At 38.1% G+C, this 21,849-nt stretch overlaps 1 protein-coding gene across 1 annotated transcript in view; it reads right to left on the bottom strand.

Moving 5' to 3' along the window:
* The window catches only part of ERBB2 (erb-b2 receptor tyrosine kinase 2), a 2,110,185-nt gene that overhangs the window by 853,682 nt on the left and 1,234,654 nt on the right, over nucleotides 1–21,849 (bottom strand). The window contains exon 12 of the mRNA XM_044071955.1: nucleotides 3,019–3,109. Within this exon, the coding sequence (XP_043927890.1) occupies nucleotides 3,019–3,109 (91 nt within the window). The remainder of the gene's footprint in view (nucleotides 1–3,018; nucleotides 3,110–21,849) is intronic.

Genomic DNA, 21,849 nt, shown 5'->3' with positions numbered 1-21,849 from the left:
ACTAGATTTAGTATGCTGCATTCTAAAAATCAAGTGCATTGGGGCATTCAGCAAAAAAAGAAGTTTTTTTGGACTATAATGTATTTGCATTGCACTGTATGTGGAGCTTTTTTCCCTGGGCCTCCAATGAAAATGGGTTCTGTAGACCCAGTGGGACTACCCCGGTAAACAAATGTCAAATATATAAAAGAACAACAAACCGTGTGGTACTAGGAGAAGTAGAAGTCTTGGCTAAAAAAGTGAAAATGTCATAATGGCTGCCCCGCTGTACCATTTTGAGGCAGATAAAAGTTATACAATAACACTAACAAGTTACACTGTTGTTTTTTTTTTTCTCTCCCCTGCTGGCTGCAGACCACCAGATCCTCTTGCTGTCAGAAAGGCTCATTTAATCTATGCACATTGTGATGACAGCTGACCAAGAGGGGATGTCTCTGAGTAGCCATGAAGGGTGGTGTGGACTTTTTGCTTTTTAGAGACCTAACCCCACTGTGCATGCCCACTAACATGCTCAGAGTTTGGCATGCAATGGGCAGCAGCAAGGCCATGTAAGCTGCTTTCTTGAGTAAAAAAAAACAACCCTCGGTCAGTTTTCCTGTGAAGTGTCCCGTTTCCACCAGGAATTCATCTACATGACCATATTGGACATGTGCTCCCACACCCTCCTCCCTTAGAAAAGGTGAGCTCGCAAAGCCATGTCACCGCTCTCCTTCCCCACAACTGCTCTACTGGGCACCTGAGCCACTAATCAACAAGATAAGATCACTCAAAACATGACCACACACTTTTTTTTTAAGTTTTTATTTGTAGCTCTCTTAATTTTTTAGTCCCTTGCCCATTACTATATGGATAAAATAAGAAAAAATGTACACCTACTTATAAGCCCAATGTATGAAATACAAACATATGATCTATAAACATCACATAGACAGGTGCATAGCCGTAACTACTTATTACTCAACTGCAAATATTACTGCACTGAAAATCCAGAAAGGGAAAGAAAAAATACAATGAAATCCTTCAACTTTCACACTGAGTCAGTGGAGTATGCAACAAAAGTACTTACAGTTCTAAACACTGTCAGCACCTCTTCTGTATGCCCAGTATCTGAACATTGCTAGACAATATCTCTGTATGTCTACACAGAAATAACTTATTTTTTTTTTCTTTGCACCTTCTTTGATGTGTCATCCTGTCCCATGAGCCATTAAAAATGGATGTTATAAAAACAGCATTTGTGAAGCCTGACTAGTTCACTTTTTAAATGTGGCAAAAGACAGAGTAATTGCCTAGACTTATAGTTGTTTTCCACAGTGTTGAACACAGGAATACTCACAAAGCATTCACAAGCTGCTCCTTTTTACATTATATACTCAAAAATAATTCAGAAATGTCAAATTAAGTTATATCATGTCACCTGTCAAAATGACAATTGTCAGGCTGCATAGTTAACAGAAGTGAATGGAGAGACTTTTACATTGTTACCAATGCAGTAATTTTTAATTGCTCAATACATTTTAATGAGCTTATTACACGCATGCCACTAGACTAAGTTGGGCACCTCAAGAGGTCTGCACAAGTCAGCTCCCCCATCTCAGATAATCAAGTAGGAAAAGTATGACTCATATGGAGGTCCAATGTAGAAGCATTTTTTACACATCATTTTTTTTTTCAATCATCCAGCTTAATATTGCCAAACATGGCACACATTTTCACAAAAGCAGCCTTGTGCTACATTCTAATATTCATGCAAGCTGGATAGCATGGGAATACATTCTGATAACACAGCTTCGACATGGTACTGAAATAGTTGTTTGCAAATGCAATATATTCTGAATATTGTAATGACGCATTCTGTTCTTTTTTTTCATTTTTCTACCCTGTTGTTAAAGTATTCCACACTTCAGCTTTAACTTATGTAACTGGTAAAAAATTAAGAATTACATGTAAATAACCAGGCACAGAGAGCTGCTGCAGTTTGACATTTGTACATACTACCCCTAGTATTAATTCATAAGCAAGCTCTTTACGTACCAACTCTGAAGGATTAATTAGAGCAGAAAAATAAGTCAGGGTAGAAAATTATTTGGATCCTACAACAGTAAAATACATAACTAGTTAACATTTCTGAGAATACAGGGCCCATACCTACTAGGAATTCCAAATGTTCCAGACAAAGACTGTTACCAAATGATCACACACTACACTGTCTGAAAGCAACTACATTTCAAAGGGCAACAAGAAAGACAATACACACACAACTAACACAGCTATCTGACCTCATAATAAGGTAAGACATCCACAGGCTATACTCAAACCATGATGTCAGTGTAATTTATTTTTACTTTGTTTTTCTCTCTCTTATGCTGCTTGTCTCAGTACCTTTTCAAATCGTTCTTTAACCAGCAAACTGTAATTTTATCTTGACCCTTGCTCCTTCCATTCACTCTTTTTTCTGCCTTACTGAATCTGATTTTTGCCACAAATCTGTACCCTTAATCACATTTATTTCTTATATTCACCCTTAACAATTCCATTACTGTGGTGGTGGTGCTGCGGTAGCGTTGTCGCCTCACAGTTAGACGTTGCCCGTTCGATTCTCAGTTAGAGCGTCTTCTGTGTGGCGACATGCGAGAATGGGCATTCCTTCATTGAAGGTTGTGTGTTAGGCCCGGCAAGCTAGCACGTAAAACTCTACTGCCAATCATTAGCGGACCGGAGTTCCGCTTTGGCGACCCCTAACCGGGAAAAGCCGAAAGACACAAACAAACATTCACCCTTAACAATTCCCTTTGCCTGTTCCTTCTTTCATTCACTCTTTCTGCTAGCCTATAGCTCTTGGGTCTCTCCTATCATTCTCCCCAAATTTCCCTTCTTTTCATTCTGCTCTGCCATAAAGTTTCCTTCTTTTTCTTTGCCTCGCTCAGCTACTCTTCATTCTTCCTGTGTGGACTACAAACTTTTAAAGTGACACCTTTCTCTTAAGTATAAATGTATCCATTTTAAGATAAAACTTACAAATAGAGGTCTCGGCCACGGATTACCGAAAGGGTTTCAAATACATTTAGATCTGTAAAGTTTGCTGGCCAGTAACCAATATGCAAATATCCTAGAACACAACAGATAAAAAGAGATGTTAGCTCATAAGTGCAAATATCCTGGTACAACAGATAACATAAAAATTAGATCATCAAAGTACAAGAATAACAAGTAAATAATAATAATAACAACAATATAAATGAACCTGTTACTCAGATTCATGATCCAAAGTAAAAACCTATGAACACAGGCTGAAATCCGATAATTATACTATCTTTACTGCATTTTAATTGGCTCAGGCTAGACTTACCATGACTCTGCAACTCTCCGTGTACAGAAGAACATATGTATAGAAGAACAATATTTCAAATGTTGTAAGCAATAACATATGTACATAAGACTTGCATTCAGTCTGTGGTTAATCAGAGGACTCAAACCCTTTGTTAGTCCAAAAAATCTAATCAAGGAAAGTAGCAGTAGTAAGACATAATGATTAAGGTGTTTACCTTTAAAGGGAAATTGTCTAGGCTTAAAATGGCCTGCAAGTGCAGCTAGTCTAGTACTTACCTATGAAGACAGACTTAAGCACAGTGCACAGTCAGGACAAACAGTAAGCATTATACAACTTGTAGCTAGAATAAACCATAATAACTGCAAGCACAGTGTAAACTAAAACAATTTATGAAATAAAATCAATTTCTAAACTTGGAATGAAGCAGTATTGTAAAGTAAATGTTCTCTTGATTGAGAAGTATTTGCCTCACATAATTTATGTTACTACTTAAATTTCACTTCTCACTGCAACCATTTAGTTAATCTGAAAATATGTATTGAATATAAAACTTTAAAAATGTTACTTGTACACATCACTGTTAACTGCTGCAACACTTTTTTTTGTTTCTTTATGTCCCTTTTTTCTGTTGCCTCAAGGAGCCAGTCGTGGCTAAAAAGAAACTGTTGACCAGTCAGCTTACCCATTACTAAACTAAAATAAAAGAACAAAGGTGCTCTAGTGTAAAAAGAAACACGTACTGTAAACAGATTATATCAAAACATGAATGGTCATAATGCAGCTACAACCAGACTACTTAAACAAGACAATAAATAAATAAATAACCCTGACAATTTAAAGAATAGAACTAACTTTACAATTTAAAAAGCAGCACAGCTGCATGCACTTTTTCACCCATAATACTTCATTAGACAGTGTAACAGCTCACAAACCAGTGCATTTTAAATTCTTTCTCAGTGCCTCAGTTATACAGTTATGCAATGCCCACAAGGATGAGCAAGGTAAAGAAATCCAAAATGAAGTTTAAAGCTGTAACTTTAGTGACTTTTCCTTAAATCAGGTTTTATATTATTAGTCTCATTCACCAAGACCCAGGCTTCCAATAGCATTCAAAATAACCTGTCACCTGTTTTTTTTTTTATTTCAACTCACTATTACAATCAAAATGCCTTTTGTCAGGAATAAATTTGTACAAAACCATGAAATGAAATCTGTTAAAACTATTACAAACGGAATGCTTAGCAAGTGGATTTTCCAGTTTCACTAGTTTGATAGCTCTCATACATTCATTCATTCTGTGGTTGCACTACCTCAGAGATCAAGGAAAGAATTAAACTTTCACAAAAACTATATTCGCTATCCTCTACGTGCATAAGACGTACATCCATGGCGTTAGTTTATTTAGTTTAGAGGGTGTATAAGCACTTATTTGTTAACCAGGGTAGCTCACTGATCAATAGTGACCAATTTCAGGCTCAGCCCAGGTGAAACCCAATACAGTTCACAAACAAAAAAAAATAAAGAAATTTAAGCAATAACGGAGTAGTTTAGACTAGTTACATATAAAAACTGTACATATACATTCTAGTGAACAAGCAAGATTGTAATACACAAAGTGTAATGTATAATACATACATGCCATAATACCAACACATTTCATCTCTTCTCATCTCTAGAAGAGACCCTGACTGCACTCCTTTCCTCATTTATGATTTCTCATTAAGCAACCTCCTCACTCTCTCAAAAACTCAACAGGGGTAAATGGGCAAGTCTTGAAATACAAAGTGAACCGTGTGATGCACTGGGATCTCTGCAGGAATCACCGGACAAGGTGAAATGAACGTCCAAAACAAAGATAAAAAAAAAAACATTAATGTAAAAATAAAAAACAGGTTAAGCGCTTTTGTACCATTCGAGGGACTTCATCAGAATACTATAACATCACTTCCTCTTCCTTTTATAATCAATGTCCCCTCAATTAAGTCCAATAAGAAAATTAAAAAATATATAAAATAAACAGTACAGTATGGGTTCATAGATCAGTACTAGGCTAAATGCCCTTGTGGGCCATTTTAAGCCTAGCCAATTAACCCATGTAAGAATCAAACTCTGCACCTTGTGTCTGTAATACAAATATCTTAACCATTATGCCAACCTCCCTCTGGATGACAGCTAACCAAAGACTTCCATTTGAACTTTCTAAATTAGGTGTCTGTACATTTGATACATATAATAGTGTTTGATAATATGAATACATGATATAAAAAAATGAAAGAATAAAAAATACAATCATAACTTTAATTTTTCACACACACAACGTTCTGTGCTTTCACAAAACACAAACTCCAAAAAATTAATATTTTACATTATAGACTGTAATTTAACATATAGCGTTCTGAGTGAAAAATAATTAATCTGCAGCACTTTATACAAACAGCCTACTGTTCAAATACATTACAACTAGTAAATTGATGTGATCACGAAAAATACTTTTGTTGCCTTAATCTAAAATGTAAAAATACAAACATTTAAAATATGTTAAAATGCATAGTTAATAATGTCATTCATTAAAACTAATGTTCTTAAAGACTGGTAAAATGAAGGAATTAAAAATGAATAAATCAAAAAAATACATGAATTAAAAATGATTCCAGACATTAGCCTTACGCTCGAGTGCAGGCTGTAGAGCAGTACTGTCATTTAAACCAGGTGGCACTGCATTTAGCCTGAGTTCCACTTTAATTCCCTATATGGTATAACATTTTCTTTTTTCTACTATTTCCAGTACACCAAACACAAATCTTTTGTACTTATCACAACTTTCCATATGTCTAGTGAGGGGTTACTGACATTCCCTTTAATTATATCATAGTTGTGTAAATACATTTTTTTTCACAATGCCCTCTCAGATTTACCTGCATAAACTCCATCACATCCCAAAGACTTTACCAAGTACACAATACCAATGGATCCACAGTTGCCTTTCAGAAACTTGATACAAGAGTTTAAGCTGTTATTTAAAACAATAATGTCCTGTTCATAAATCCAGGGACATTACTTACAAGCACCAAACTTGTATGTTCCTTTATTAGTATTTCCTTCATTCTTTCTATAGTTCCCTCCAATATTTTTTTAAAATTAAAAAGGGTCTTGTTAATAAATTGGGGTTCATTACCCACAATTTTAACTGCCTCATTACTACCCTTTAAAAGTTTCTAATTAACCCCTATTATGTTCTTAATGTTCCCTGATAATTTGATTAATGCTACTATACAAGCCCTCTTGAAACTTGTTTCCTGCCCTGGTGTTATAAGTTGCTTGTTAGTGTCTAACAGGTTGTTTCTTCTAACAGGGATGTAAATTTAGTCCCCCAAGGCTTCGTCACCTCACTAATAATTTATTGTAGCACAGGTTCTGGATATACTCTCTCCATGAACATTAACGTCAATGTGTTCTTCTCCATCCATATCACTACTACTTGGAGTCATTCTCACTGCTCTTATATAATGCCCTCTAAGTTTTTCTTAAAAGCAAAGGGGTGTGAACTGGTATAGTGCAGGTATGAATTACTGAAATTGTTTTCCTAAAAAAATGTTTGTTTTGAAGCCAACCCCTGTTTGTTCAACATGTACATCAAAATAATTAATAGCTTTTTTGTTACACTGTGTACGTAAAAGTTAAAAAAGAAATAGAATGGGGCAGGAAATCAATACATTTTTCGACTAAGTCGTCTGGTCCTGTCCATAAAATAAAGATATCATTAAGATTATCTTAAATATAGTTTAATATATGTAAAATAATCAGAAGAAAATATCTTATTATTTTCCCAAGCCAGTAATACTGCACTGGCGTAGGTGGGAGCACATGAAGCCCCCACTGCTACTCCTTTAATTTGTTTAAAAACCTCACCCTCAAAATAGATAAAATTATCATTAAGCACTAAATAATTTTTCCATCAAAGTTTTTTTCTTTGTTTTGGATGTTCATTTCACCAGGAACTCTCTTGTGATGTGATTTTATTGCATTGTTATATTCCTGCAGAGATCCCAGTATGTCACACGGTTCACTCTGTATTTTGAGACTTGGCCATTTGTTGAGTTTTTGTCTAGTTTCTCTACACAGTGGATAACTCCTTTTGTTGAGGTTAGTTGTATCCTCCTACTCTCTCTCAACTACATCGTTTTTACTTTTACTACCTTCCTAATGTATTATTTCTCTCATTTTAGAAGTACTTTTTGCATCAAAAATTACTTTTCTACACCAATGACTTATACTGAGACTAATGCATTTTATAAGGTAAACTCATTGCTACTCGTAAACCATTCTCTGTATAAATATCTCCTTCTTATATGTATGTGAGCCATATGCTAAATATGAATTACTGTACTGTATATAATGTCTGATTTGTTTTGCTTAATCTGCTATGTATAGTCTTGTAATGTACACAGTATAGTTTTATACTGTATATAATTCTCTAATTTTGTTTAAACTTTCATGATTATCTTAATTATTGCACTATACATGGAGCTTTTGTCTTCACGCCTACGCTGAAAACAAGTTCATGCTAAATCCAGTTGGACTATCCCAGTAAAATACATAAATAAATAAATGGTTTCTAAAGTGGGTCAACCTTCAGTAAATCTGAGAGAGGAGAACAGACTAGGAAAGGAAATAGGGGTGTTAAGTGATATGTCCTGTGCTGAAGCAGGAGCATTTGGCTTGGATGAAGAAGTGCTTTTTAAGTTTTATTCTGAATTTGGAATCAAGTGCTGATTTCCTTTAGGTTGTTGTGGAGAGCATGCCAAAAGAGTAGGTGCCTAAGAAGAGAAGACGTGCAGAGCTGTGGAATTTGGGTCTAGAGGTAATGAGAGTTGGGGTGACTTGTGACTAGTCTCCATGGCTGAATGCAGAGTTTTTTCATGAAGTCTAGCTGCAAGAGGAGTGAATGTGTGGAGCTGGAGTAGTTTGTAGGGCTGGGATCCTAACAGTAGATTAGATCTTTATTTTATGGGTAGCCATTTGGCATTTTCTAGGGTGATATGGTGATGCTCACATAGAGGTGCTGATTATTTTACTGAAACTGCCTACTTGTAAGGCTGTATATAAGATTATGCATTGTGTGCTAGCTGATATACAGCTATATGAAAAATGTAATTTTAATGTTTTATACAGCAGTTTAAAACAATTCTAAAATGTATGCAGAAGAACTAGTTTGTGCTGCATAAATATCTTGCTTTAAATTGTTAAACCTGTTTATGTAGTTTTTACTAGCACAGCTAACTGAAGCTACGGCATATATCTCAGTCTTGCGAACACTACACTTTTATACTGAAACATACTGTTGAATTAAATAGTAGTATTTGGTTAAGGTGCTTCACTTTCACTTATGGCAGACTCAGCAAAATGTGAAATTTTCTTATCATTAATGTAGAATGAGTTTCAATTATTCCTTTGCTAGACATGACTTTCAATGCCTGTTTTCAGCTACAACTGAAATCACATACATGAAGTTTCAAAGGGAACTGAACCTACAAAACTTGATAAGCTAACACTTGTATATCTGTTACATCTTTATTCAGAATAAGTCCAGTAAAATTCTCTACCATGAAATGCAAAACAACCCTAGGAGAAAACTCGTCTGGAAGTGAAACCTCTTCAAAATCTTGTTTTTCAGAACTAGTTCCTCATCTCTTCATTACTGAAGTGAAGAATTCCCAAAGGACTTGAGAGAGAACCCATTTTACTTTTAACAGTCAACCCTGTGTTTATCATACTGTGGGAAAAAATCAAGACTCTTCCCTAAAATGTATTTTGTCAATTTATCATAGTCAAATGCTATAGAACAAGCTGACAGATACTCTTTAACAAGCAGTTTATTTCAACAACAATTTGAACATCTGCAACAAAAGTAATGATCTTCACGGGATAAGAATGAAAGGCCATTTTTGGCTTTGAAAAGCACTATTTTACCAGCTGCTGTACACAATAGAGAAGTTCCTCCAGTATTTCTGCCTAAAGAAACAGCCTTTCTTTCTTCCATTTTCTTTGTTAGTAACTTTCTTCTCAGGTTTTCTAAACAGATAATGTAAAACAAGTCAGAAATGTCTTCTGTAGAACACAGAAACAAAAGTCATGTAGAAAAGAAAATCACTTTAGCTGTTGCCTTGTGAGCAAACACTGCCTCTCACCATGGGTGAAGTACGAATTACCTACTCCCTACTATAGTGTGTTTTATTAAACAGTACACAGATAACGCAATAGTTTTAGGACATTACCATAATTGTAGACATCTAAGTATATTCAATGACATCTTGGACTCCTGCCTGCAGAGGTCCAACAACCAGCCCAACTTCCACAGCTCCACCTGGCTGCTGCAAACACTCCCACTTTGACATCCATCAGGATGTTGGTGGTATAACAGGGGCATCAGTTGATGCCAACTGCAGAGCTCTCTTGCCAGGTGTGTGTACAAGGAGAAGTGTGCAGAGATGCCAGAGAACAAGTGAACATGTGGGAGCCATCATTACAGAACAATCACTCAGTCTCAAGAGTTCCAGTTCACCTCTCCAGGTTCTATGACAGTCCAGCAAAAGGAGAGTACCTTGTAAAGGATAGAGAGGGAATGTAGGGATTAAGAAAAACAGGGTATCCACTGTAACCTAGGGATGCCCAAAGAAGTAACTGCGGGGATGGTGGGTAGGACTGCAACAGTGACTGTACTGCAGCATCTAGAATTACAGTGAGCTCCTGGTACAACTGTACTACATTCATTGTAATATTCGCTGTTAATGTCATGACATCTGGAAATAATCCCAGAGCTCAAGAACCAGGGTACGGCTTACCTTGAAAAAGTTGTGAAAACAGCAGACCCTGAAGGATGGTTGTGATAAAGCCTACCTTGGCCCTGGGATGCAAAACCCAGATTTTAGTGTTTGTAGAATGTCTGGACTAATGACCAGGTAGCGATTTCCAAAATGGATTGTGGTTGATACCCTGAGGAAGGCCATGGTGGCTGCAATGGCTCTAGTGGAATGGACCTTAACATGGTCAGGAACACTTCTGTCATGGAAAGAACAGAAAAACAGATACAGTGAGCTAGCCATTTAAACACAGTCTTTTTGTTTATGGGTTTCACTCCATGACTTTGTAAAGGAGATAAAAGAGTTAGTCTTTTTTATTTGTTTAGTCTTGTAGAAATGATCTCTCAATTGCCTTTGCACATCGAAAGAATGAAAAATCGTTTCCTTATTCTCAGGATTTGGAAAAAAGGTACTACTTTAGGCATTCAAATAGGATTAATACAGTGTGTGACGCTGTCTTTGTGAAAAATCTAAAACAGGTGTTTGTATGAAACAGCCTGTAATTCTGAAATCCTTCTTGCTGAAGCGACAACATTTTTTTTTTTTGGGGGGGGGGGGTCATCCATGAAAGTTCTTTGAGAGGCAGGGAAGAAGCCGGTTCAAAGGGTAGCAATGTGAGTTTTTCTAAGTTATTGCTGAGGTCACATGGTGGGGTGATGGAGAGATGAAAAGTCAGCAAGCAAAGGAGAGTAGTAATGCTGAAATTTAATTCATCCTCAAGTCTTGGTGAGCACCTTCACAAGGTGGACCCTGTTTTTCACAAAATCTCACCAAGGCGACACTGACATATAGACTGTATTTATACAGAATATATCGTGGACAGAAGTAGGTCAAAAACTAAAACAGATAGCTGGGTGCACAAGACCCAGGATAAAAAAGTGCCCAATCCTGGTAGGCGCACTGGTTCCAGGACTGGAAAAAAATGACAGTGTAGAATCCTCAAAATACGGAAACATTCCTATAATGGGGCCAGGAAACGCTCATGGGGAGGATGGCCCCCCTGTTGTAGAAGGAAGTAGCAGTCCTCAAAAATCACAAAAACTGACAGGCCAAATAAGACCCATTGATAGATATTGTGTAAATTAAAATGCTTTCCCCAAAATTATACTGTGTGTACAGTGAAGGAAATGCGCAAGGCCAAACAGCAATTTTCAAAATAATACAGCTTGCTTTGCAAGAACAGTTATTTCTTGTACATGTTCAGCTTAGATATTAATAACATATAGCTGTGGGCTTTACTGTAAAGGGAATCCTGTTGCAGAAAAAAAGGAAGTTGACTTTCTTGGCTTTCAGATGCAGAAATAAATAAATAAAATGCAGACAGGTCAAGTGACGCAAAGATGACGTGGAGAGACTTTTGTGAAGTCTTCAGATACAGTGAAGACCAAAAAAGGGCATGAAATAACCATGGACATTTTCATGACACAGACAGAAACCAGAAGAACAAGTCACAAAGACATTAAAAATAACATTGGTTGAAAAGAGTACATAGTCTCCTCATCTGTCTAGCTGTGTTATAATAGAATTGAAATAGCTCTGAAAAAATTAACTGTTTCACAAGAATTTGTTCTGAGACAAATAAAGAATAACAAATACAGTAGTACGGAGTTTGACTGGTCACTTTTTGGACATTTTCTTCAGCCATAAAGACAACATAGTGGACTATTGGGGATAAGAAAGAAATTATGTATTGTTACTATTATGCAAACAGCCCTGAATTTCCAGATACAGGATATACAAAAAGATTAAGAGATAAAATACAGGAAAGAAAAATACTTCCACAGGAAAAACTGTCAGAAGCTTCAAATAAAAATTTGCGTTCGTTAATACAACAGATTTTTGAAAAACAGTATATACATCAAGAAACTTTAATCTGTTTGGAAAAAGAAGCATCTGAGGAAGTGTGAAAATGCAAACAACAAAACCTAGATATTTTGAAAAGTATAAAAAAATATATGGCCATGGGAAAGAAAGAAAGATTTGATATGGTGCAATATTTATACAAAGGAGAAAGCCAAATTTATCAATACACAGAAGGCAGCAGCAAAGATAATCAAAGAGAAATACAGGCAAAGGCATCCAGATATGGAAAATTTCACAATAAAAAAAATATATATATCACAAAGCTGGAACGTGGAAATGAAGATTTGTAAAGTAGAAGTTAAAAAAAATAGAAGTTGAAGTTATGGAGTGCCTGGGAAGTGAAGGATTTTATATAGAAGGTCTAACACAGATTACATCACAGCATGATGGAGTGAGTCCCCATAGTAAGGAAAAACATGAAGATCAGGAGACATCTGAAGATGAAATATGGACATGGGAAAGAAAAAGAGATTTAATATGATGTAATACCTATGCAAAGGAGAAAGCAAAACTAACCAAAACAAAAAGAGCAGCACCAAAGATATTTGAAGAGAGATACAGGCAAAGGAATCCGGATATGGAAAACTTTACAATACAAAAATAAGAAGACAAGAGGAAAAGTAGAAAAATAAATTAGTAATGGAGACGTTAAAGAAATAGAAATTGACGTTATGGAGAACCTGCAAAATGAATGATTCAGTTCAGAAAATCTAATGCAGAAAGCATCACAACAGGATAGAGCAATGGATATCCAAATTAATGGGAAACCAGTGGAACAGGAAGCAATTGGTCAGGTGCCATAGCAATACATTTTGGAGACTTCCACAGGAAACCAGTATAAACGTTCATTTGAAGCTACACAGCAAGGGAAGGAACAGGAAACTGTGGAAACTCTGATACAGTCAATGTTGAGGCGTGATAGGCCAGTGACTTTCCATATGATAGAACAACAGTTGGCACAGGATGAAATTGAAGAGGTACCACAGGAAGATGCTACAGAACTTTCTACAGAAAGCCCGCAGGAAATGGAAAAGAAGGGATGTTCCCTCAGTTTGGAAGAAAATGAGCTAAGAGAAGAGTTGCTTGATTTAATAGACATTAATAGCTATATTAAGATCAACAAAAGAAATAGAGTGCAGATGATCAATAAAACCCCAAGTCAGAAGTTTGATAAAACAAATGAACACAGTAATTAGGACTGTCCACAGCGATCCATGCGATATAACAGAAGTAAACAGGATATATTACTGTGCAGCTAAATTAATAACTCAAAGTTCTACCACAAGAACACAGGGTACTGAGGGAAAGGAAGGGAAGAAATCAAATAACATCATGGAAGTATCGAATAGAGAAAACCATAAAACAATTAAGACTAGAAGTGTCACTGTTAGAAGAATATACAAGAGAGAACAAATCAACAAAAATGCTAAGAAAGACAAATGTGATAAAAGCAAAGTGTAGTATTAGAACAGACCAGGATCTATCATGCACTTTCGGAAATAGCAAACTAAAATTTCAGCACAGGCAGAAAAACTTAGAAGACACATAGATAAATATAAAGAAAAAGTACAAAATAAACAATTTAATGATGGCCCAGAAATGTTTTACAGAGTACTGGGAAACAAGGTAAAAGGAATTGAAAGACCGCCAAAAAAAGAAAAAAAAGATACATTTTGGAGAAATATCTATGAAGATCCTGTGCAACATAACAACACTAAATGGATAAAAGAAGTAAAAGAAAGAATAAGAAGTTTAAAGGTACAGGATATGAAATGGGATGAAGTAACAGCCAAAGTTAAGAAAAGCCTCTAATTGGAAAACACCAGGCCCAGTTGCAGCACCTAACTTTTGGTTAAAAGTAGTAACATCTTTGTATCAAGATTTAGCCATAAGTAAGAACTATTTATATGCACACCCCAAACAGACACCAACTTGGCTAACAGATAAAACAATGTTCCTACTTAAGAGTGAACCTGCAAGCTACCCCAAAAATTATAGACCAATAACTTGCATTCCGATGACATATAAACTATACACAGGAATTGATGCAGACAGAGTTTATAGTAATTTATAAGAAAACTCAATTATGGCAGTAGAACAAAAGGGCAATAAAAGAAAGTCATATGGAACAAAGGATCATTTGTTAAATAAAGTCATAGTGGAGAATTGTAAAAAGAGGAAGAATCTAAGTGTGGCATGGAGGAACTACAAAAAAGCATTTGATAGTATCCCACATTCTTGGATAAAAAAAAGAGTGCTTAAAAATGTATAAGATACACACTACACTGATCAACTACATTACAGTGACCGTGAAACAGTGTCAGACCACTTTGAAATTAAGCCATGATAAAGGACAAACTATTATCCCAGGGATAAAAATTCAAAGGGGGATATTCCAGGGTGACTCCCTGTCACCGTTACTATTCTGCCTTGCCCTTAACCCATTAAGCTGACTACTTAACAGCTTAGGCCATGGCTATAATTTGGCCCCTAGAAAAGAACAAAGTCTAAAGACATCTCATCTTCTATTTGTTGATGATTTAAAACTGTATTGCTCATCAGATGAGGAACTGAAAGCACAACTGCAAGTGTTCAAAACTTTTTCAGACTACATTAGAATGTCATTTGGCCTCGATAAATGTGCAAAAGCAACCTTTAAAGCAGGAAAACTGCAGCACCAGGAAAACATCAGTTTGGGACAATAATGTGATATAAAAGAACTTGAGCAAGAGGGAGTATACAAATATATGGGAACTGATGAAGGATCAGCAATAAAACATGAACAAATGCGAATAAAACTTAGTAAGGAATACTTTAGAAGACTTAAATTAATCTTAAAAACAACATTGACATCTAGGAACAAAATCCAAGCTATAAACCAATTTGCTCTTCCTGTCCTAACTTACAGTTTTGGAGTGATTGGTTGGCCCCAAAATGTGTTGGATAGATTAGATATTAAAACAAGAAGGATGCTTCATGCTCACCAAATGATATAAAAAAATCAGTGCATACCCATTCCAAAGGAGGGATGGGCCTCCTTGAAACTGATTACATGTCTAGATCTGCAATTGTTGGACTCCACACATATCTGCTGATGCTGATCTCACAAGACCTAAATGTAGTGAAAGTTATGAAACATGAGGAGAATAAATCTAAGATGACTTTCTCTGCTTAATCTAGCAGAAGCATATCAGTGTCAAGCAGGAATAGAAATCAAACCAGAAGTAGATAAAAAGCAGGCAGCAACTGAATGCACCAAAAACAAAAGAAAGAATATAAGGTGAAGGACCAGATGAAAAGGCAAGAAATGTGGAAAACCCATAAATACAGTTGTAAGTATAGAAAACTTCTAGAAGAACCTCATTTTGATCAGGAACAAATGCAGAAATGGTTAAGGAGAGGTGAATTCAAACCAAGGGATGAAAGGCTAATACTGGTGGTATAAGACAGTGGGCTACACACGCTGGTTTACAAAGTCCATTGAACATGTAGGAGAAATAGACAAATGCACGTTTTGTAAAACCAAATTGGAAACAGTTGCACACCTTGTTGCTAGTTGTGACATACTAATGGCAGAAGGACTGTATACTGAAAGGCATAATAATGTGTCAAGACTGATGCACTGGGGATTGTGCAAACATTATGGTACTAAAGTGGCTGAAAAACACTGGAAACGAGCCATAAAGCATAATAGAAAATGATGGAGTTTACATCTCACGGGGTCATCCATCACCAAGAGTTCAAAAGATGCTAGAAAACAGATACAGTGGTCCAAGAAAAGAAGATAAACTAGCACTGATCATTGAAATCGGCACACCCAATGACTACAGTGTCCTATGTACAGAGAGACATAAACTTATAACATATCAGGATTTGCAAGCAGAAATTAGAGCAATGTGGAAGAAGGATACCCAGACAGTTCCAGTAGTAGTAGGAGCAACGGGTCTTATAAAAAAAGGTCTACAATCATATTTAGATATGTTACCAATAGATGTAACTCTATACAAACTGCTGACATCAAAGAGTGAAACAATACTAATTTCATGAACTTTAAACGTACTCTGAGTTAAGAATGGGGTCCACATTCCCATCGTGCTGTTATAAACCCAAAAGATTTGGAGAATTTAAAGAATGGAGTAATGTCTTGTTTTGGTAGTCTGAGGTGCAACACTCATTCAGGAACTGCTTAACTGGAAGCTGGAATCAGAGGGTGCATTTGTTGGTAGGTAAGCTGAAACAGCTAAGTGGGTAATTAAAGAGGCAATAATTCAATTCTATTCTGTAATGGCCTGACAGTTAGGCAAGGACCACGGGCACATGGGCAGAACATTGGTAATGTCTCTAGCAAGGTACCAGAGGAAGAATCTCTTCCATTTTGTTAAGTAAGATTTTCCTGTGTTAGCTTTGCTAGACTTTCCATAACATTTATCATATCCTCTGAAAGCGTGTGCCTAAACAGGATGAGCTCTAGATCATCCAACCTGTCAGGCTTAGAGTCCTCAAACCTGGGTACAACAATGACCCTTTCCACTGAGTTAAGAGGTCTACACATTAAGTAAGTAGTCTGGTTTCTGACCTTACTAAACACAGCAGAAGGGAGAGTTAATGTTGTTTGCGTCAAAAGGAAGATATTAACTGCATTTTTAATCTCTCCTTCTTGATCTTCTCTAAACACCCTGGGGATCATCAGTACTGCAGGAAGAGCAGAGAGAAGCAGACAAATAGGTTCATAGGTGGGTACTAGGCTATCTGCCCAAAGGCATTTATAAGCCTAGCCAGAATGTGTTGGCTTTCGCCGCCCCCTTATATAAGTTCCCTGTGCCTCTGTCCAGCAGAGCCACTGAAGTGATCCCCAAGGTAAACTTTCGGTATCCCCCCCACTCGTCAAGGTTTCTTTTGAAGGGTGTTAAAGAGGAGCTCTGCCTAATGTAGATTGGGATCTTGTTCCAAAGCAAGGGAAGTCTCTGGGACAGGAATCTATCCCTCCAGCATTGTCCTATTTATTGTTGTGGTGAGGTTTAGATCCCTAGAGCGTGTGGCTCGAGGGGATAAGGTTTTCTTTAGGTGGAGCATGTCCATCAATTCTGGTTTGGACATGGCCTTGCATGTCAGGCAGAGATCACCTCTGAGTAGGCGGTATGCAACCGAGTACAACTGGAGTTTCTTCAGTCGAGCTGCATAGGCCATCTGTTTGAGGCCATTGATCCTCTTGGTGAGGTACTTCTGTGGTCTTTCCAGCTGTTGCAGGTGTCTTGTAAGGTACATCCCAAATGGGGTGTTGTACTCTAAGATGGGTCTGATGAGTGATGAGTAGAGAGGCACAATGACCTCTTTTGATCTGAATGCAAACCCTTTTGTGATTAGGTGGGCCACGTAGAAGGGATTTTCTAACCACTTTGGCAATGTGATTATCAAAGGTGAGATTACTATCTACTTGGGTCCCCAGATCCCTTATTACATCTTCCGTATTTAGGGGACTACCAACTATGTGGTAGTTTGTGGGTACTTTGTTTTTTCCAAAGGGGATGACTATGCACATTTTGGCATTTAGCTTGAGGCCATGACTTTGACACCAGGTATCCATCTCAGTGAGACCCTTTTGGAGGATGTCTGTGTCAGCCAGAGAGTCAATTATAGCCCCTAGTTTGCAGTTGTCTGTGAACTTGGTCAGCCATAGTCCTCCTGTGCTTGCCTGTACCTCTGAGAAGTACATGCCAAACAGGAGGGGTCCTAGGACTGAGCCCTGGGGAACGCCACTTGTAACCAGTTTAGAGTCGGACCTAGCTCCCACAACTCTCACCATGTGGGTTCTGTCCATGAGCCAGTTGGCAACCCATCTTGTGATGTAGGGGTTTATGTTCAGGCTGGTGAGCTTGTCTATAATACCAGAATAGGGAATGGTGTTGAAGGCCTTAGCGAGGTCAAGGAAGGCAGTGTGTACCACCCTTTCCCTCATCTATAGCCTTGGTAACTGTCTGAAAGAAGTCCACCAGGTTTAGGAGGCATGATCTGCTTTTAACAAAGCCAAACTGGGTAGGGTCCAGTGTTTGGAGGTTCCCAATGTCTCTGTTAATGAGTCCCATGATGATGTACTCCATAGCCTTGCAGACCAAGCTACTCAGGATTATACGGCGATAGTTCCCGGGGTCTGCTGTGGCTCCACCTTTGTGGAGTGGAATAACCGTTACTGTGCGCCACTCTATGGGTATGTAGCTTGTGGAGAGGCTGAGTTTGAACAGTGTGTTTAGGTGAGGGGTTAGTTCGTCTTTGAGCTCGTGTAGGACGCTGCCTGGGACACCATCCGGTCCCATTGATGCTGCGTTTTTGGCTTTGGAGAGGGCTGTTTTAACCTGAGTGTCTGTGATTTCAGGGACTGTACATTCTTCCGGTATGGTTATGGGCCCTTTTGGGGGTGAGAGGGGGGTGAAGTTTGCAATGAACCTGTCTGCTAGGATGTTGGCTATATCGGTCGGTTCAGTGTATTTTGTGCCATTCTGCACTAACTCCAAGCAGATCTGAGCATTGCCACTTAGATTCTTGACATAGCTAAAGAACACCTTGTGGTTATCTTTGGAGTCCTTGGCAATTTTTCTTTCAAAGCTTGCCTTGGATGATTTTATGAGGGATCATAGTTTCTTGCTAATACCGATCAGGGATGTCTTCCCTTCTTGGGATTTTACTCTTTTCTGTACTAGTTTCCTCCTCCTATTGTATAGCTTGTTTATGGCTGGAGTCCACCAGTCTGGTTTCCTTTTCTTGGAGGAGTGAGTCCTGGTTTTGCTTGGGATGGCATGATCCATGCATTCTTGTAGCTGTCCATAGAATGCATTAGTAAAGGATTTTGCAGCTTGGACAGTGTTATCCTTCAGCATGGGGGCTTTGAAACTTTCCACCCCAGTCTTAAGTAACGTGAAGTTTGCTTTTGAAAATGTTTTGATGGTGGCTTTCTCTTCCGAGGGGGGGGGGGTGGAATATGGATATCCAAAGTGATTTGTTTATGGTCAGATCTAACCAGCGAAGGGTTGACCTGTGTGGAACACCGGTCACCCATGTTGGTGATGACCAGGTCCAATATATTGTCACCTCCGGTGGGAGTGTTGACCAGTTGAACCAGGGCGTTTGAGTTTATAAATTCTAGGAAAAGTTGGGCAAGGGAGTTAGCACTTGAGTAGTTCTCCCAGTTAATGTTTGGGTAATTGAAATCACCCAATATTAGGGTGTTTGGTAGGACCTTTATGTTTCCCAGTGTTTCCAGAAACGTGGAATGAGGGTCCTTTGACATGGTGGGTGATCTGTAGCAAGCTACAATATGAATTGTAGTTCTGTCCATTGTTAGTTGCACGTGGATGATCTCTGAAGCATCGTGCATTGCCACTAACCTGGAGGTATGGGTATCCTTGATGAATATGGATAAAACCCCGCCTTTTGTATTTCAGTTTGGGTTCTGTGGCTGAAATGTATGGTATGAGTTGTAGCCTGGTAGTGCTGGGGTGCTCTCTGGAGCCTTAAACCAGGTTTCTGTTACTGCACATATATCGATTTTCTCCATACTGGGGAGTGCCTCGAGTGCGTGCATTTTGAGGTTTAGACGTCTGGCATTCAGTAGCATGGGGACGAAGGAGATAAAAGGGGATGAAGGAGATCTGACTGAAGATGCCCTCTGCAGTGATCATAGAGACCCTGCCCAGCATCTGGCTGAAGAGAAACTACACATAACACAACCTCCCAGACTGCTGCAGAACCTGAGAGCTCTCTTCCAGGGGGTCTCTAGCAGCCTTAAGTGGGCAAGGAAAATGTTTCTATGGAAAAAGTCCCCCCTCACATGAGAAACCATTTGTCTCTGCATCAGAGGTACGCACACTGCATGACCTGTGTGAATGCCTGTAAACCAAACACCTAGAGTGTCAATATCTAGTACACAGCTAGCCTAGGTGGAAGCAAATGATAGATGGTCTCACATCAGGAAAGCCTGGTGCTAGTAGGACTATCATTGATTTGCCTGTAAAGGGCTAATGACTGACTCTGGATCCCCTAGGCTGTCCTCTCAAGTACCTGATGTAGTGCCATTACTGTCAAAGTCAGCAGTACAGGGTCCATAATCAAACTCCGTCAAGCAATGTCTCAGAAATGCTAATGCCAACTGGTCACAGTCAACTTCAGCAGGCAGCACCATGTACAACAGGAAGGCCTGGCTACTGTGTCTGCTGGTTGCGTTAGTGTCAGTGAAAGGTGACATGGAAATAGGTATTACATCAGCCAACTTCTAGTGCTGGAGGAAGACTCAGGGTGCACTCACTTCACTTCCTTTAACAGGCTCCCCTTTCTCACTATGAAACCTCTTTTTCTAACCTTTGTTCCCTTTCTGTTTGTGTTTTTTCCAAGCTGGAAGTTCTCAGTTATGGGATACACTATAGGACTGATCAACATGGTGCAGCATCCCAGTAAAGACTTCTAGAATAACTCTTTCCTGACAATAACGCATGGACACCTATGGCAGGAGTTTGTCTGTCACAGCGGTGGTTAACAGCTAGGACGAAACAATCCACATTCTCAAAGAAAATAAACATTTTGTAGGAGCAAAGGACATTTAGAAAAATAACTGGCAATGATGGAACCAGAGAAGTTGGAGTTTTGTCTACATACACAGTATTATATTTTCTGCACACAGACCACCACGAAAAGTAGATTTTCATTTTCTGAGCAAAGCTGGTATAGAAAAACTGAGACTTGCTACTTGGAAAAAAACATAACTTCCCAAGCTGTGGATGAAAAAGCATTACTGTCTATTTTAAAGACAATGTTTTACAATATAACAGATTCACGTCTGATTTATTAACTTTTGATTAACTGTTGTACTACCACAACAAATATAAAAGGGGCTGGCTTATTATATCCCAGTGCTTTCTTTAGTTCACTCAAAGTACACATCTATTTGAAAAGTACAATGAAGTCTAGGTAACTGTAAGAGCTCTGTAAAAACAGAACTTTAGAATAGAAATGAACAATGTCAATAGCATTCAAGATATAGTTTAACAGCTGCAACAGAAAGATGAATTAAGAATAAACAATGATGTCTTACAAGACTAGGAATAAACAGCATTTTCTTACAAGTGTAGGGAATATAAAAACAGCAAGCCCTTTTGTAATATGTCTAACAATCATTACTCTTATTTGTTTTCCACAACTGCAAAGATTGAGCAAAGTAAGCCAAGAGGGAGGTGTGGTATACATGTGCACATTCCTTAACATTGCATCATTACCGGGCAGGAGCAGTGTACCATGACGCCAAGATAAAGACTAGAGTTGTGCAGGGACAGTATGTGCAAATTGATGCTGGACATTAAGCAACTTAACACACCCAAATAAACTCTAATGCCATCTGGGTAAAAAAAAAGGAAAAGAAGACTCAGACTTCACTGAACTGCAAAGCTGTGCTTCAGTTCCACCAGCAGATGGCGGTACAAGTTCATTCAGTAAATGCAAAGCCTCCTTGATAGCATTAAGAAAAAAAGTAAGCACTGCGATTGTATCAATCACTCCTGTAGGTCTGCCTAGGACAGTTTCTTATGGGGTAAAATTTCTGCACAAGATTACCTACAAAATAGGACAACACTCTCCTATCACTGGGCAGCTGACTTCAGTGTATATATTTTTCTATTATCACAAAAAGCTTGGAGCTTTTCTCCCCGGGCCTCCGCTGAAAAATGGACTCTGCCCAGTCGGACTTTCCCAGTAAACAAATGTAAAATAAATTAATTAAATAAATAAAGACAGAAATCTAAGTCTGAATTTGAT

The sequence above is a fragment of the Protopterus annectens genome, chromosome 5.part0 (genome assembly GCF_019279795.1).
Source record: "Protopterus annectens isolate FY-2018-M chromosome 5.part0, PAN1.0, whole genome shotgun sequence".
NCBI classification, from domain to species: domain Eukaryota; kingdom Metazoa; phylum Chordata; order Ceratodontiformes; family Protopteridae; genus Protopterus; species Protopterus annectens.
This window is presented reverse-complemented; position numbering and strand designations above follow the sequence as displayed.